General features: G+C 48.2%; 1 protein-coding gene across 1 annotated transcript in view; it reads right to left on the bottom strand.

The window, feature by feature from the left end:
- Nucleotides 1-5840: 5840 nt before the first annotated feature.
- LOC119389880 (lethal(2) giant larvae protein homolog 1-like) overlaps nucleotides 5841-16790 on the bottom strand; it is a gene marked incomplete in the record, with an annotated part of 82123 nt that continues 71173 nt past the window's right edge. Inside the window, 2 exon segments of the mRNA XM_037657294.2 lie at nucleotides 5841-9163; nucleotides 10560-10769. Coding sequence (XP_037513222.1) covers nucleotides 9145-9163; nucleotides 10560-10769 — 229 coding nt within the window.

The raw sequence follows: 16790 nt of genomic DNA, 5'->3' as shown, positions 1-16790 counted from the left end.
CGAGAAAGCTCATATTTGCTTCTCCGTTTCGCAAGTGTTGTTGTTTTGTGGTTCGTCGTAAAGTGCCTGCCGCCGAGCGAGTTTTCGCTCGGCGTTTCTGCGTCGCGAGGGTACAGTGGCTAGAATGGGGAAGTGTGACGACCGGCGAGCGATTCCTATGGGAGGCGCTGAAGACTGAGGAGAAGGAACCGCGTGGGGGCGCTCGCTCCCGCATTCACGTCGCTGAAGCTCTGCCGCGCCGAAAAGCCTGCTGTTTCTCTTTGTTGAGTGACATGTGCGTGCGGTTAATTTTACGGATCTTCGCGCAATGTTCGCCCCCCGTCCTTTGTAGCCATGCCGCGGAGGCAGAGTCACTGTTTTGTGCCTGGGTGTACGCCAGGCTTTAAGTCTAATAAGACTAAACCGTCCTTGTTTGGTGTACCGAAGGACCCAGCCTTGCTCGCACAGTGGCAGCGCGCTATTCCTCGCGCCGACAAGAACTGGAAGAAAATTGTGCAGTGTGCGGACTCCACTTCCACGACAGGTTCATTTCTAGATACTATGAGCACACTGTGAGCTCGTCCGCATTGACAGAACCAGGCCTGTGCTGCTTCCGAGGAGAAAGCGCTCTACAAGGACTGAACAGTATGCCCTACCGAGGAAGAAACGTGCTCAAGAAACTGCCTCATCACTAAGTGCTGAGAACGCGATCGACAGTGTTGACATGGACAGCGATTCGTGCATGCCGTTTGACAATCTCGCCTTACCGTCGCCCTCGTGGGGAAAACACACGTTCAGTGCAGGGGCGTACCCAAGGGGGGGTTGGGGGGTTGAACCCCCCCCCCCTGAAATTTTACAATTTTGCTTGGGTGTACCGAAGGACCCAGCCTTGCTCGCACAGTGGCAGCGCGCTATTCCTCGCGCCGACAAGAACTGGAAGAAAATTGTGCAGTGTGCGGACTCCACTTCCACGACAGGTTCATTTCTAGATACTATGAGCACACTGTGAGCTCGTCCGCATTGACAGAACCAGGCCTGTGCTGCTTCCGAGGAGAAAGCGCTCTACAAGGACTGAACAGTATGCCCTACCGAGGAAGAAACGTGCTCAAGAAACTGCCTATACACGCACACATACAGATGCACGCACGAACATACATAATGTATGGTTGAATCCCCCCCCCCCCCCCCCCGAAAAAATATCTGGCAAGGCCCTTTTTCGGACGAAAATTGTGCAGTGTGCGGACTCCACTTCCACGACAGGTTCATTTCTAGATACTATGAGCACACTGTGAGCTCGTCCGCATTGACAGAACCAGGCCTGTGCTGCTTCCGAGGAGAAAGCGCTCTACAAGGACTGAACAGTATGCCCTACCGAGGAAGAAACGTGCTCAAGAAACTGCCTATACACGCACACATACAGATGCACGCACGAACATACATAATGTATGGTTGAACCCCCCCCCCCCCCGAAAAAATATCTGGCAAGGCCCTTTTTCGGTGCATCTCCTCTGACTGTTGGTTACTATGTGTGTGAACCCAGAAAGACAAAAGCATCTTGTTCGCCAGGAAGTTGGTTGTTTTCACACAAGAAGAAAACGGGGCGAAGCAAGAAGTGTTTGTGGAAGGAGTGCAGATACTGCACGATGGGCGCGACAACCCTGCCTCACTGTTAGGGCAGGTAGACGCTAAGTGTGTACCCAGGGGCTGGAACTCTTGAAGAATTTCCGTTTGCCGTCGGCAAGGAGAGCTACATACGTGGTCACTGGTACCGTAATATGGAGGTCAAAATGGCAGAGAACTACGCAAGAGAAGAACAATGCGTTTCGTGCAAGCATCTCAGGAAAGGCCTCATTAATGAAAGATCTGCGCGGAAACAACGCAGCCTGACTCGAGCTGTTCGTATATCATTAAAGAGGAGGGCGTAAACACAAGCTATTGAAAGATTAAGGGCCAAGCTTTCGCGGTATGAAAACACTATGCAGAAACTGAAACAGCAAAATGAGGAGCTCGAAGGAAACGTCCTTGAAACACCCAAGCTTGTCATCATTCAGTGTTTTCAGGGTGCACGACGTAAGTCGGCAAAGGGAATGAAGTACAACCCAGATTGGTTAGTTGAATGCATGATCATGCGAATGAAGAGCCGTCAGCTGCTTTATCATCAGGTTGGTTATGCAAGAGCCTAACCAAGCAGATGATAAAGATTTTTTTCATAACGCGCCTCCACTTTTACACGAAGTCGCTGAACAAGGAACGTGCATCTACCCGCGAGAGAAAAAAAAAACAAAACATCTGAAGTTTAGCCGTCTGACATAAACATTCAGGCCACATGACTGCTTTCTAACCTGTGCGACTGCATCTGTGTGTTTTTCTGTTGTGTTTGGACAAGTAACAATAAAGTGTATTACAATAAACAATAATACAATAAAGTGTCCACACTCTTCTTTTCATTAAGAGTTGTTTAATAAATCTAAGGGCGAACTAAACTATTGCAATCACAAGAATCCAACATCCTGTTGATCGCGTTTAGCTGAGGGCATTCCGCATCCGTGCAAGCTTCAGCCATCTGTTCACGTCATCGTAGCATTACATATCAATGAGCTACAACATGCTAAGTGTGTAGCCACACTAGCGAGAAAAAAAAAAGAACGCTAAGTGGAATAACAAAACGCGGCGATACACGACCTTGGCAACGCTTCTGCTTCAAGCGCGCGACGTGAATACGGGCCGCAGCGCCATCTACCTTGTTCCCTGCAAAACGGCACGACCGAGTGGGCGCGCTCATCACACTTCCCCATTCTAGCCACTGTAGCGAGGGCATGGGCGGGCATCAGGCGGGCATCAGGCGGGCATGGGGCAGGTGCATCAACTGGAAAAGCAGCATAAACATCATGGCGGCACTTCGGCTTCCGCTATGCGGGGAACCGGTGTAAAGGGAGAGGGGGCGGACGAGTTGGCTCTACTTAACCTAGCCGGCGGAAAACGCATGGAGGGGCTTTAGCAAAGACTAGCATCTTAACAAAAAAAAAAAAAAGAGGCAGCTTCGGACTTGTGGTGCCAACCCTAATAGCGAAGCTGGACGGCCTTGCATTTCTTTCTTTCCTGTCCTTTTTTAGTCTCTTTTCTGTGTCTCTTTCTATCTCTTTCTGGCTCTTCTTTCTCAATTCCTTTCCCTCTATTCCTTTTTTTTTTCTGTTTCTTTTTCTTCCGCTTATCTGTTCTAGGCTTCCTTTTTTTTTTACTTTTCTGCGAGAGGCGTACGTTGCATAGAAACGCCTACATTGCACATCCATCGTGTCAACCGCAATGGGAGTGCTGGCCACATGCCTCATTATCCGCCAAATTGGCAATACCTACAAAAAAAAAAGGACAACTATCCTAATTTCTCGAATGTACGTCGCCAAGAGCAAACTGTCTTTATATTCAATCCTCATGTGAAGAAGATGACGAAGAAAGCGCGCGCCGGCCTAGTTATTGCGTTCCACGCACTTCACGATGACGATAGTTTTATGCGAACGCTCTGAGGAGTTACCTCCGGCTTAAACATCTCCGCTGTTTAAAAAAAAAAAAAAGCTGGAAATTGGGCTGTTTGAATTGGCTCATTTCCGATGTAATGGTGTACGGAAAGAATGTTAGAAATGTACAGACACGAACACAAGTGGACAGCAGTAGAGGATGGCGAATACCTTTTCTTTAAACAATGCATTCTCGAAAAGGTCCGAACTGCCATTTTGAGTGCTGTCAAGCACACATTTTCCGAGCAATCAAGTTCTACTAGCGAACGTGTTGTCAAAACCACATTTAAATAATTAATGACTGGCACATGCCTTAAACAAGGAAAATCATGCAAAAAATTATTCTAATAAGAAATTTCCATTCAAATTGCAACGAAATTCAACTGCAATAAAGTCCAGTTGCAAGAAATACGAGAGCATCTAAATTACCTATCGTATGTTACAGCAGCTAAATGCAGTTGGCCAGCGCTGAAGTGTACAGAACACTAGATGCTCAAGCGGAAAGGCATCTATCTCTTGCAATTCAGTATGACACATCCAGATCAGTACACTAGAAGCAATCATTGATCAAATATGAATTCTGTGTTCCCTCCGATATTGCTCATTATCATGCCAGTACGAGACTACAGCAGTTTCAGCATACCAACTGTGCAACATAGATTGGTCCCTTTTAAGGTAGCCAATAGTATTCACTTGTTACTCAACCTAATGAACAATTTCGCATATCTGCTAGTAAGAATACGCAACAACGGCGCAGGAAGCGTGGTTCCATCCTTGTCGTTAAGAGACCCATACGTTCAAAAATAAAGTTCACACCATAAATAAATGTCATTTGCACTACCCTAATACTGCATTTGTAAGATTCCAATGTGCACTTTGTTTCGACTAAATGTAGCCCTCAAATTTGTGTGTGTTACAGTGGGGCTCAAAAGCGACATCCGCATCAAGCTATATTTTTCAATTTTCCTGATGTAGTTACCTGCGCGTTATTAGGGGCTCACTAGAATCGTGCAAACAAGGTAGTATTCAACCGCTTTCTATACTTCACACTCCACTTCTATTGAAAGCAACCAGGTGGCACTTCCACAGTCGGCAGCAGTAGCTGGGTGAGCTTTGAAGGTTGGGAGGCGGCCAGCCAAATTGCATACCGTGGCTGCTTCCTATGCATGCCTTGAGAGCACTGGGCGCGGCGTGTTTCTGACTACCTGTCTGCAACGTGCGTGCACACTTCGTGAGTGAGGCACCTCTACCGCATGAAACGCAAGTTTGGCCTCTTTTGCACCCCTCCCAGCACGAAACTCGCCCACAGACTGGGCAAAACAAGCACGGGAAAAAGTGCAGAAAAAAAAGAGGAAGCACAGTATGGCGGAGAAGTCGACGCTGGCCGTCTACCGGTGTCACAAGTATTGGTATGGTGCACCTGTACAACTCTCTTGGGAGTAAGCTACTACTCTTTGAAGCGAGAGCTGGTGCTCTGTACACTTGTGCGGCTCAGGATCATAATGATGCCAGAGATGTGCAGGTGTCGGGTGTGTGAAAAGGAAGACGAAACCATTGAGCATGTGGTTCTGCGGTGCGAAGCCATTGACCCAGCGGTCGCGAATGGTGCTCCTCAAGAAACTGCTCTGGGCTTCAAGCAGGCTATTGGCGACGACGGTCGGTGTGGTGTAGATAGAGCCACAGTCGCAGCGACGAAGGAACGACTCGAGTGCTGGCGAGCGGCGGTTGCGGCGAGACAGCTCCGACTGTTAAATTATAGCGGTTCTCTTTATTTTCATTCTTTTTCCTTTGTATTCTTTTAGTTGTTCCTAACTTTTATTTTACTGTACTTGATAGGCAGTAGAACGTCTTGTTGGCTGGGGCGTGGTTTTTACACCCACCTGATTCAAAGGGTTGGCCACATTATCAGCAGCAGAGACAACCGTGGAGATTCAGCAAGAAAACGAAATTGCAAAACGATCAAGATTAACACACAGAAGATATAGATAACGACAGCCAGTACATTAGAACACACATACAGGGCCAGTTCCCACACGTGCGTTTATTTCCAGTTACTGGGAAGCAACGTCTTTAGTGGAACCACTCCCGCAACCATGTGCCATGCCATACAATTATGTATGCAGACATGTGGTTGGTTTGGAAAACGCGTAATGTAATAGTCGAACAGTTAACATGGTCACATCAGACGTACGATACATATTCCAAGTCGGTGACAATATGTTTACTATGTTATGACCATGTTCCTTATATAACAATTCATGTCACCATTCTAAAGTGTGCCCGAGCAGACTCAAAGTTTTGCTAATTGTGCAGAACCAAGTGAGTCAAGCGCGATATAAATGATACAACTATGACAATTTTCAAACATTTTATTTCGAAAATGGCCCGGTAAAAAAAAAAGGACAGCTCGAAAAAGTCTTACAGCATTAAAAAAAACACCTTGTTGAAGTATAGCAGTTGTACCACCATCACCAATATGGACATTTCCGTGGCATAATTCGCGGCGTACTGTGGAAGGATCTAAACTGTTGCTGCTGCCCTCGGTAAACACACACGCATGCAGCAAAAGAGCTGCCCTGTATAAACATGCGAAAAAGACCTGTGGTGACGAGCACAATAAACATAGGACGAGAAAAACAAGAAAATAAAAAAGCCTTAAATACGTTAATATATATATATAGTATGTATAGACCTTTTCTTTAAAAAAAAAATGCAAACACCGCCACTTGCTCTTGAGAAAAAAAAGAAAGCCAGTTAAAAAAAACTGCCAAGAAGTGCTCGTTTTTCCTCTCCCCATTTCACTTTTTTTTTTGCTTATTTGGAAGGCTGAAAAATGGCACTTTTTGATTATGAGATGATTTGTGTTTTGTCGACCCCTTGCACACACCCCCCCATAAAAAAAATGCATGAGTAAAAACAAGAAGTGCTTGCCGATAGTTTGAGAGATACAGGGGGCCAAGAACACCAAGCAGATAACCCATGCTCGGTACTCCACATCTCGCCAATTCTGCGCAGTGTAGCGAAAGCTATACAATCGCTTCCAGCCAACTAAAGAAAGGGATCCTCTCGTGTAAGGACGCGATCGGCGTCTACGCCTTCACCGACTGAGGAAAGGAACCTTTACAGAAGGACAACTGGCAAAAAGCCAATTCCTTTTACTTTCACAGGTAACCCGCAATCTGGCTCTCGTTACGCTGATAGGTTGGCTACCCTTTGCAATAGGCTGGCTACCCTTTTGCCTCGGCTGTACTGCGTGGAATTGGGGAGTACAGCAGCCCACCCTCTGTGCCTGTGGTGCGAAAGAAATGCGACCACGTGAAATGTCTTCGTCGTGGCTGCGAGTACAAATCGAGGAATGCACACGGGAGCTGCTAAAACAGCCCAGGCCAAAAAAGCGTGTCACGAAGCGGCCCCCCTATGGGGCACCGCAGCTAATAAAGTGCGATACGTGGTCCTTATAGTAAATAATGTAGTATACAAAGTTCTTGTACTGCTTGCCTACTTGCAGCATTGCGTGCATGTTGCGGATGTAACTGCGTCTGTGCAAATGCGATAAACAGGAAAACTTGGGAACACAAGCGGACAGTATTCGACGAGCTGCTATTCGTTCCGCCCAGTTCACAGTGTAGTCTCACATCTCTTCCGCATGTGCGTTCCTTCTATCAAGGAAACAAGGCTCACAAACAATAAAAAGTTAAACGAGGAAAGCACACTTTGCATGGTCTCACTATGTGGCACTTAGTGTCTCGGAGAATGCGACTGTCTCAGCTCACATAGTGCCAACGTATCTCGATGTTAAACCACAGCACTCGCCCCGACATAACAGCCAATGAGAACAGTTGTAAGAAATACTGCTGAGAATCAAACCAACGAAATAGTTCAAACTACAGAAAGAATGCAGTCAAGGCTGGCCGGATAACAGCACGCAATTTTTAAAAGCTCTCTCGGCAAAAAGAGTGCTGTTTCGGAGGTTTAAACTAGCCGGCATTGCTTATTATAACCAACCCACTTCAGCAATGACCTCGTTTTGCTGCCTACCGTCTAGTTCTATTAAGGTTTCCTTGACCCCCGACCGCATGTAACTTATAGGTGGGGTTAGTGGACTGCAAGTTGCGAACGAGTTATATGAGGCTATGCAAATTTCTTTCCACGTCAATGAAGTGGCTCTGAGAAGGGTGCAGCAAGAAGCATTTTGTCTGCATCACGAATACCGGTGCCTGTCACTGTAAAGTGCGACAAGAGCACGCGAAGCTGCTGCATTTGTGCCGAGGTAAAAGGCACTTGCGGTACTTGCAGTCTTGACCGCCGTACGTGGAATGATGCAATACTGAGAGTTTGTGAAAATCAACACGACGTGGTTCCAGCATACTGCCAGCCCCGCCACGCCAGTATGTGAAACTGCCATCGTGAGCTCGTTTTGCAGCATCGCACTGTTTTGCTTATTGATGTCACCAGTTTGCTGCAAGTATGGTTCTTCAGGGACAGGCACAAAACCACAACCTTTGTGGTGAGCAGCGATTGATTAAACGATTGCTTCGTCTGTTCCGTGAATTCGCTGTTAAAAAGTACACACACCACTAGGTGTGACGGCACGGGCCGTTCTCGATTTGAAAAGTACACGCGCCACTAGGTGTGATGGTACGGGCCGTTCTTGATTTGAATGGCGTTTCTGCCAACGTTCCCAAGTTGGCATTTCCTTTAGAGTTTCCCAATATTGAAGATGATCCATGCACAGCTGCATAAATACAGCCGACCAGCGGTGTCATCAGCATACTACTTGGCAAAAAAAAAAAAAAAAAAGTGCGTACGTTGTGCATTTCACAGTCGAAACAAGGAAAAGACCCTCCTCCCCCGTTCGTACGCTTTTCCGAGACTCCCGGTCATGCATGGGCGCCGGAGACACCTAGAAAACCGCGAGGGGTGGGGGCACAATCTACGGGCAAAAATATCAACATAAAAACGTTCCTTCTAATCCTACTCTCGCGAGGAGGAAGAAAACGCGAAGACATACAGTCGGCTACCAAACCTTACGCGTCGCAACGATTCCCGCGTCAAATGCGAATTTCTGCCGAGTTCAGGCATAATGTTTTCAACGCATCAAAATGTGTAGGTAGATGGCAACGATACCTCGAAATCGAGGCTACGATGCTGCCCAAGCTTCGTGAGATCTAGGCTTTTTTTTTTTTTGCGAAATCTCGACGTCCCTCGTACTTTCGCAGCCGACTGTACGGCACAGCTGCTCCTTACTCCCCCATTCTGTCTCGCACGCCTAAGTCTTCTTGTCCATGGTGCTAGACGTGCGCATCAGCGTGCTGGGTATGTGCACGGCCGCGAACTAACGTGCACGAATGCGTTTTGTGTGTGTGTGTCTGTGTGGTGCATCTGTGCACACCTGTGCTCTGCAACAGTGCTTTGTTCCTTAAACCAATAAAAGAAAAAAAAAAACAATGGCTTAAAAACGGGGAGACCAACAAGTAACAGGGGGAGATTTAAAAAAAAAAAAAAAAACGCGCCTGTTGCTAGGAGGAACTAGCTGCATATGAAAAACAATCATGCGGAGAGGAAGAAAAACAAAATAATGAAAAAACAAATGCGCATGGTGTGAAAATACGATACAGCTCCAAGCGGCGGGTGCTAGCTGATGAAGGCTGGTTCAATTTGTAGGAGAACTCCTGTTTTGTGAAAGAAAAAAAGAGAAAGTGGGAGAGCAAGAAATTAGACAAGGGTACAGATTACACTGAGTATTATTGACAAATAGAAGCAAAGGATGTTGGTACATAGACAATGAAAGCAGTACTGTGAGCTGCGCAGTTGTGTGCACCAGACACTTCATCATTTCAATGCAAATCAAACAACTCTCCATGGTAAGTAACCTAACCTAAACCAAACCCTACCAGGCAGGAATTCATTGTGTTCTCAGTGCACACATTTTGGAAAATGGACAGGCAAAGAGCGCTGGATCGACACAGTTGGCCCCATTTTCATTGACATTAAGAAACAATTAGTGGCAAAGGCAAAAACTGCTCCCTGCTACACAGCTTTGCTTATGACAAACTTCCTCCTTGACCTCTAATGGAATAAGCAAATCTGTATGCAATGAATGCATGACTAATTTTTTTTGTTATACGCTAGTCCAGGCACTTTTAATTATCCGCCACACCAATATAGTGCTAGCGCATAAGGTTGTTCGTTACAAGTATGGATTTGATTTGTCTGGTTGTTTTTTTTTACCGATACATTATGAAAACTACCAGCCGATTAAAATTTTAGTTCAAAATCGAAAAACATTTTGAAAATTGACCACTATATTTATAAAGTTGGCTTCCCTACAAGGCTGAGTAACCAACAGAAGATATCGTTCCAGACAGATTTTTTTGGGTACTTCATAAATAAGACCCACTGTATACAGTGCTCATGGATTGAATGCGACATCAAGACCTTTAGTATAACGACTGGTATGTGCAATTTTGCTCAAGATAACTGCACTGTGTCGGTACAAATATGGCCGCTAAAGGTAATGCTGGCTCTGATGCAAGTTTTCAAGTCGAAATTACTCTGATAGGACACGAACTGAAGATGGTGGAAACAAAGGTATTTATTTATTTAATTATTTACAGAATACCTGCATTGACTCGAAGGCATTATCGGTGAGGAGACAGTTTGAGTACTATGTGTTACATTTTTGCAGTAATGAGCAACAAAATACACAAAAGAAGGTTGACGTCAAAGTAGACAAGGTGAAAAGACAATAGGTTGAGATTCTCAAAGGTAACAGAAAGTTCGGAAAAAACTAGGACAATAATACATTACCATAAAAACAGTCAGGAATAAAAATCATGATTATCAGATACAGAAACGTATTTTTCCAGTCACAATTTCCAGTCTCGTACAGTTTGTGGGAAAAAAAGATTTGGAAAAATTGTTGTATGGTAACTGCATTTACATACCATACCTTCTTTTTTGAGTGGTCGTCATGAGGGGTACGTCCATCACTCAGTCCTAAGTTGCCTCGTTTCAATTCTGGAGCACTGTACCCCGAGCTTACGTGCATATTCAGCCATTGCTTACCCATTGACGAGCGTCTCCTCTCGTACGACGACAACAGTGCGCTTCTCGCGCACCACCTCGATCTTGCACTCGGAGCGCAGCTTGTCGGCCAGTGCCTCGTGGTCGGCAGGTAGCAGGTCGTCCAGCTCGAGGGACTTCAGGTCGCCCACCGTGCTTGTGGTGGTGGTGAAGTTTGACTCGTTCTTGGTTATCACCAGACTGCTGATGCCACTGCAATTGGGGAACATGCGCCAGAGAAGTGGGAAGCAATAAGAGGCAGATAAAATAGATGCTTGGGATTGTACTGTGAAAGCAGGCTGTATTCAGTGATTTGTTTAATGCGACGGCACGCTTGCCTCTTTTCATTTGTACAGATTTAAGGGGTACCGCCATGAAAATTTAGTTGTTTTTTTTTTTGCGTAAAATGAAAGACCAAGCCCTCAAGAGTCAAAAGCCTAAAAAATGTACTGGTATACACAAATGCACCCAGAAAATGTAATTACAGTATGTTATAAAAGCTAGTTTCAGTTCTTACTCTAACCTGACGTCATAACAAGGTATGAGCTTCTCGTCGTGTGCTCGGGCCAGATATCATGAGGTTTCCATGGCTGCTTTGTAATTACACTTGTAGTGAGGAAGAGAAAGAAGAGCTTCCGCGTCTGTTGTTGCTGTGCACGCGATCTACCTTCGGTTCTGCCGGTGCTATACCTCGACTGTTTAAGACGTCGCCGTCGCACATAAATCGTCGTACGACATCTGGTGGAGGTTGCTGGAATCCCTGGCCTCAACCTGGAACTTCGCAACCGAAGTTGCCAGCTGTTTTAAGCACTATGACCGACGCTGTTGATAATCAGCCTGAAGCCGCCGCCCCTTCCACCAGCTGCGGCGCCGTCCAGCGGCAACGCGACCCTCCGTCTTTAGCGCAGCAGGTGAGACTGACGCAGAAGACTGGCTTTCCATCTATGAGCGCGTCAGCGAGCACACAACAAATGGATGACCCGGCCAAACTACGTGCGGTCATCTTCTATCTCGCTGACGTTGCGAACCTCTGGTTCCACAATCATGAGCGTCAATTACAGACCTGGTCCGCTTTCAAGACAGCATTCACGGAAGTCTTCGGCCGCCCCACCTGAGAAAGCTCCGCGCTGAGCAACGTCTACGCCAGCGCGCTCAACTGCCTGGTGAGACGTACACCAGCTACATAGAGGATGTCGTGGACCTTTGTGCCCGCGTCGATTCCTCGATAGCGAAGAGGACCAAGTGAAGCATGTCCTCAAAGGCATCGAAAACGACGCATTCCAGATGCTTCTTGCGCGAAACCCTACTTCTGTCGCGGCCATCGTCACCCTTTGCCAGAGCTTCGATGAGTTGCGTCGACAAAGGGTCCTTGCGCGCAGCGCTGTTGCACCTGCCAACTCGCTCTCGGGTCTCACGCTTGCCGCCAACCCGGCGTCCGATATGTCCCTCTCCGGCAAGATAAGGACTTCATTCGTGAAGAGGTGGCGCGCCAACTCTCCATGCTTCCGCTAGGAGATCGCCCTGTACAGCCTGCCACACCTTTGGCTGATCCCATCAGAAGGGCCATCCGCGAGGAGCTTGCCGAGTCGCTACCTTTGGCTCAACCATTCGCTCCCGTAGCTGCACCTCTGACTTATGCTGCAGTCGCAGCGCGACCTGCGCGTCAAACCGTCGCATTTCCTGCCGCGATGCGACCACGAACATCTCCCCCTCCTTTGTCGCCCCAAGTTCCACCTCGAAGCCATTTTCAGAACCCCTGGCGCACACGGGACAACCGACCCATATGCTTCGCTTGCGGTTTCGCCGGCCACGTCGCACGCTTCTGCAATCGTCGCATGCCTTCTGCTCATCCAACTGTTGCAGTACCTGGATACGGCTACTCGAATGATGATACCGGTAATGCCATGCGTTCCAACCCAGACTTTTCGCCGCTACCTCGACGTCCTTTCGCCAACCATCGATCACCCTCCCCACGTCGTCGCTCGCCTTCGCCCTTACGTCGTCGCCAGTCGCCCAGCGAGGGAAACTAGCTGCTGCAGTTCCGCAGGCACGAACTGCAAGCTTCGCGACTTCTACAAGGCCTGCACAGTCGCCGCGCAATTTATTGGACGTTATAGTTGAAGGAACTGCCGCAATAGCGCTTATTGATACTGGGGCTGCCGTTTCTGTCATCGACGAGAAGCTTTGTAGAAAACTGCATAAGGTCACCACGCCGCTATCTGGCATGCTACTGCGCACTGCAAGTACACAGCATGTAGCACCGCATGCTGCGTGCACCGCGAGAGTGGTCATTGACGGCGCTGTATACGTTGTCGAACTTTTCGTGCTCTCATGCTCCCATGAACTCATCCTCGGTTGGGATTTCTTGTCGCAACATCGGGCCATCATAGACTGTGCCAGAGCCGAAGTGGCGCTTTCCCATTCTCTGGATCCGTACTGCCCGACCCTTCTGCAACTAAAGCCGCAAAGCTCACTGTTGTATCCAACACGGAAGTACCGCCCGAAATGTCGGTCCTTGTGCCCGTATCTTGCTCCGCCGCGACCGACGCCACCGTACTCTTTACGCCGTCGCCTATTTTTTTGCGTCGGAAGGCTCTACCTCTCCCGTTTGCCGTTCTCGCCACTGAATCCGGATTATCATCTATGCTTGTCTGCAATCCGTCTAAGCACCCCGTAACCTTACTGCGCGGAGAATCACTAGGTCGTGTTCAACCCATTGACCCAATTCACATTCTTGAGACTTCTGACGACACGCCCTGTTATCAGCTCGACGCCCTTACTTCCCAAGCATTGCACCTCACCATCACTGTCTTCGCCGTCGTCAGACGTTCTTGAAGCCGCCTTGGACGCCGATCTGCCAAATTTATACCGCCGCCAAGTCCTCGCCCTGCTTCAAAAGTTTCGGTCATCATTTGATTGCGACCAACCATCCTTGGGACGTACGGCGAGCATCACTCACAGCATCCACACTGGTTCCCACTCTCCACGCCAGCGTCCATACCGCGTGTCGGCAGCGGAACGCCGGGTAATTAGCGAGCAAGTCGACGATATGCTGCAGCGTGGCGTCGTTCGCCCCTCCCACAGTCCTTGGGCGTCTCCTGTGGTGCTAGTACGCAAGAAGGACGGGTCACTCCGCTTCTGTGTGGATTATCGTTGGCTGAATAAGATCACTCGCAAAGATGTCTATCCGCTGCCTCGGATAGATGATGCCCTCGACTGTTTGCCAAGGTGCAGAGTACTTCTCGTCTCTGGATCTTCGCTCAGGCTATTGGCAAGTGCCCATGGCTGAAAATGACTGCGAAAAGACAGCTTTCGTCACACCTGACGGTTTGTACGAATTTACCGTCATGCCTTTCGGCCTGTGCAACGCGCCCGCAACCTTCGAGCGTATGATGGATACAATCCTTCGCAACTACAAGTGGAAAAATGCCTCTGTATCTTGATGACATCGTCGTGTTTTCGGCCGATTTCCAACGCACCTCATTCACTTGGGTGAGATACTGACCTGCCTCTCCTCTGCAGGCCTCCAACTGAACATCAAAAAGTGCAGTTTTGCTGCCCGTCAGTTAACAATATTAGGGCACGTTGTATCAAAGGATGGTTCTTCCTGATCCCGCCAAGCTTCGCGCAGTCGCAGAGTTCCCCAAGTCCACTACTCTTAAGGTACTCCGCAGCTTCATAGGGCTCTGCTCTTATTTTCAGCGTTTTGTGCGCAATTTTGCAAGCATCATCGCGCCACTGACCAATTTGCTTACCGCAAGCAACGGCATCTCCGCGTGGTCAACCTCGTGTGACGAAGCCTTCGAGCAACTACGTCGCCTACTAATTTCGCCACCGATCTTGTCATTACGATCCCACAGCCCCTACAGAAATACACACGGACGCCAGTGCATCGGACTTGGTGCAGTCCTAGCACAACAAAAAGACGGCTACGACGAGTACGTTGTGGCATATGCCAGTCGCACTTTAACGAAGGCAGAAAGAAACTACTCCGTCACAGAAAAGAATGTTAGCCATCATTTGGGCTCTCGTCAAATTTCGTCATACCTCTACGATCACCCTTTTGACGTTGTTACGACCACCACGCCCTTGCTGATGTCGTACGACGATTTATTGTGCGACGGCGACGTCTTAAACAGTCGAGGTATAGCACCGGCAGAACCCGAAGGTAGATCGCGTGCACAGCAACAACAGACGCGGACAAGCTCTTCTTTCTCTTCCTCACTACACACTACTTAATATAATTAAACTTCTTTTACTTGAGCTTTGCTTTTCTTTAGTTTCAGGACTGGGACAGACAAACAGGCGGGTAAAGGTTCCGGACCGTGAGGGAATAAGGTAGACCAACTACCCACCCATTTTCTAAGCCCAAAAAGAGTCTGTAACAGCAAATCACTGCAAAAACAGCGCACAAACTGTCTGGCGGGGGAGTCCAGACCACCTTTGTCGTCATCACCGCCTTCTGATGACTCCTCCTTTGGTGACGTCGGGGACGTGGCAGCCGAGGAGGACAGCTCAGGCTTCTTCTCTGCCGTCTCCGTGCTCTCGGGCTTGGCTTCGCTGGTGGATGCGGCCTTGCTGTCGGCTTCCTTGGGCTCCTCCCCCTCGGTGGCCGACGCGGCAGGCGCTGCTGCCTCTACTTTCTCTTCTTCCTTGCCCCTTGGGGTTCCTGGGGCTGCGGGGGCTGAGTCGAGCCCCTTCAGGAAGGTCCACCTGGCAGTGGGGGGCACCATTCGCTTGGCCGACAAGGAAAATCGCTCGAACTCGCATGGCGAGCTCAGGTAGAAGCCCTCCCCGTCCTTGGTGAACACGAGACTGCATATGCCACTGCGTCGGGGCAGGGTGAGAAAAATGGCAAAAATTTAGTCATGTGTGCATGGTCGCGGGCAGCGACTAGTTACATATAATGCGTTGACACCGGCCCATTACTGCGCAGGTAACCTCTAACTATAACTTGCTACTTTTTCATTCGAGTAACTTGTAAGTGAAATGGTGTCACTTATTATAAAAGACAAGTTACTCCCTCACAGTTGCTAAAACGTATATGGTACATCCAATGAATACGACGTCTTGTTTATAAAATAAAAAGCAAAAAAAGCAAAAAAAAAAACCCTGCCAGGCCGCGTGGAAAGCACAGCACAGTCACAGCGAAAGCTGGAAGACAGTATTTCTAGAGCCCGTTATGAACTCTCTTGTGCCTACTAATACAAGAACACTAGCAACGTACCCACTATGCCACAAATCATAATTTTTGTGAAGTTGGGAAGCACCTACCACGATATTATTTGTCATTCTGTGGAGAAGCGAGGTACCATCTGTAAGGCAGTATGTGCACTTTGTTGATGCGACGGTTGATGATGATGAAGAATTATGGCTGAGCCCTCTGTAATGGGTTCGAAGGTTTAAATGACCTACTAGTTCCGTAATTTGTGTTGTGTGATGCCCGGTCATTATTTAACTCTCCACCACGCTTTAACATACGTTAATGTGAAAAGGAGAGGGAGAGAGGGAATTAACTTTATTGAGACCCTGAGGAATGGATCATGGGAGCCTTATGGGCTTCCTTGGCAACCAAAGAAGTGCACTTGTGAGCAGCCCACTACAGTGGAACCCCGATTTTACGACTTTGAGGGGACCATGCCAAAACCGCGTATAATCCAGGCGTCGTATAATCGAAAAACTAAAATAGGCAGTGGCAGACAGCTTTGCCCAAAAAGGGGGAGACCGCCTCAATAGCCCATGACACGCCCTGTGGTTCTCAAGGATGGTAGATGAAATTACTTTTGAAAATGGCAGCTATGGCAGCATTACTTGTTAATGAGGTGTGAGCGGGTCGTTATTCTTAACTTTAAAATATCGAATCCAACGCGCATCTTTCTCCCGATAAATCGAGCCTGAGAAGTGCCTGCACGTGAAAACGAAACCGAAACCGCGCCAGCAATAGCCTCCCGTCAGAATAGTCAGGACACAGTGTCATCGCCATCACATAATGGCGACGGAGCACGAGTTTGCGTAGGTATAGTGCCTAGAATATACTTTACTAGTGTGCCGACCGCCGAGCGTTCCAATGGGAGGACGCTGGCACAGACGGTGATGCCTTCCGCCGGACGCCACCAGACGGCGACACTCTTAGGGACATGCTAACCGAGCGGCGCATCAAGCCAAGCGCGCGCGTTGCACGCGCGTCGCTCAATTGCGCTTCGGATGGCCGTTCGTAAGCGCAGTCGGTTGTGA

This window comes from Rhipicephalus sanguineus, chromosome 4, assembly GCF_013339695.2.
Source record: "Rhipicephalus sanguineus isolate Rsan-2018 chromosome 4, BIME_Rsan_1.4, whole genome shotgun sequence".
NCBI classification, from domain to species: Eukaryota; Metazoa; Arthropoda; class Arachnida; order Ixodida; family Ixodidae; genus Rhipicephalus; species Rhipicephalus sanguineus.
This window is presented reverse-complemented; position numbering and strand designations above follow the sequence as displayed.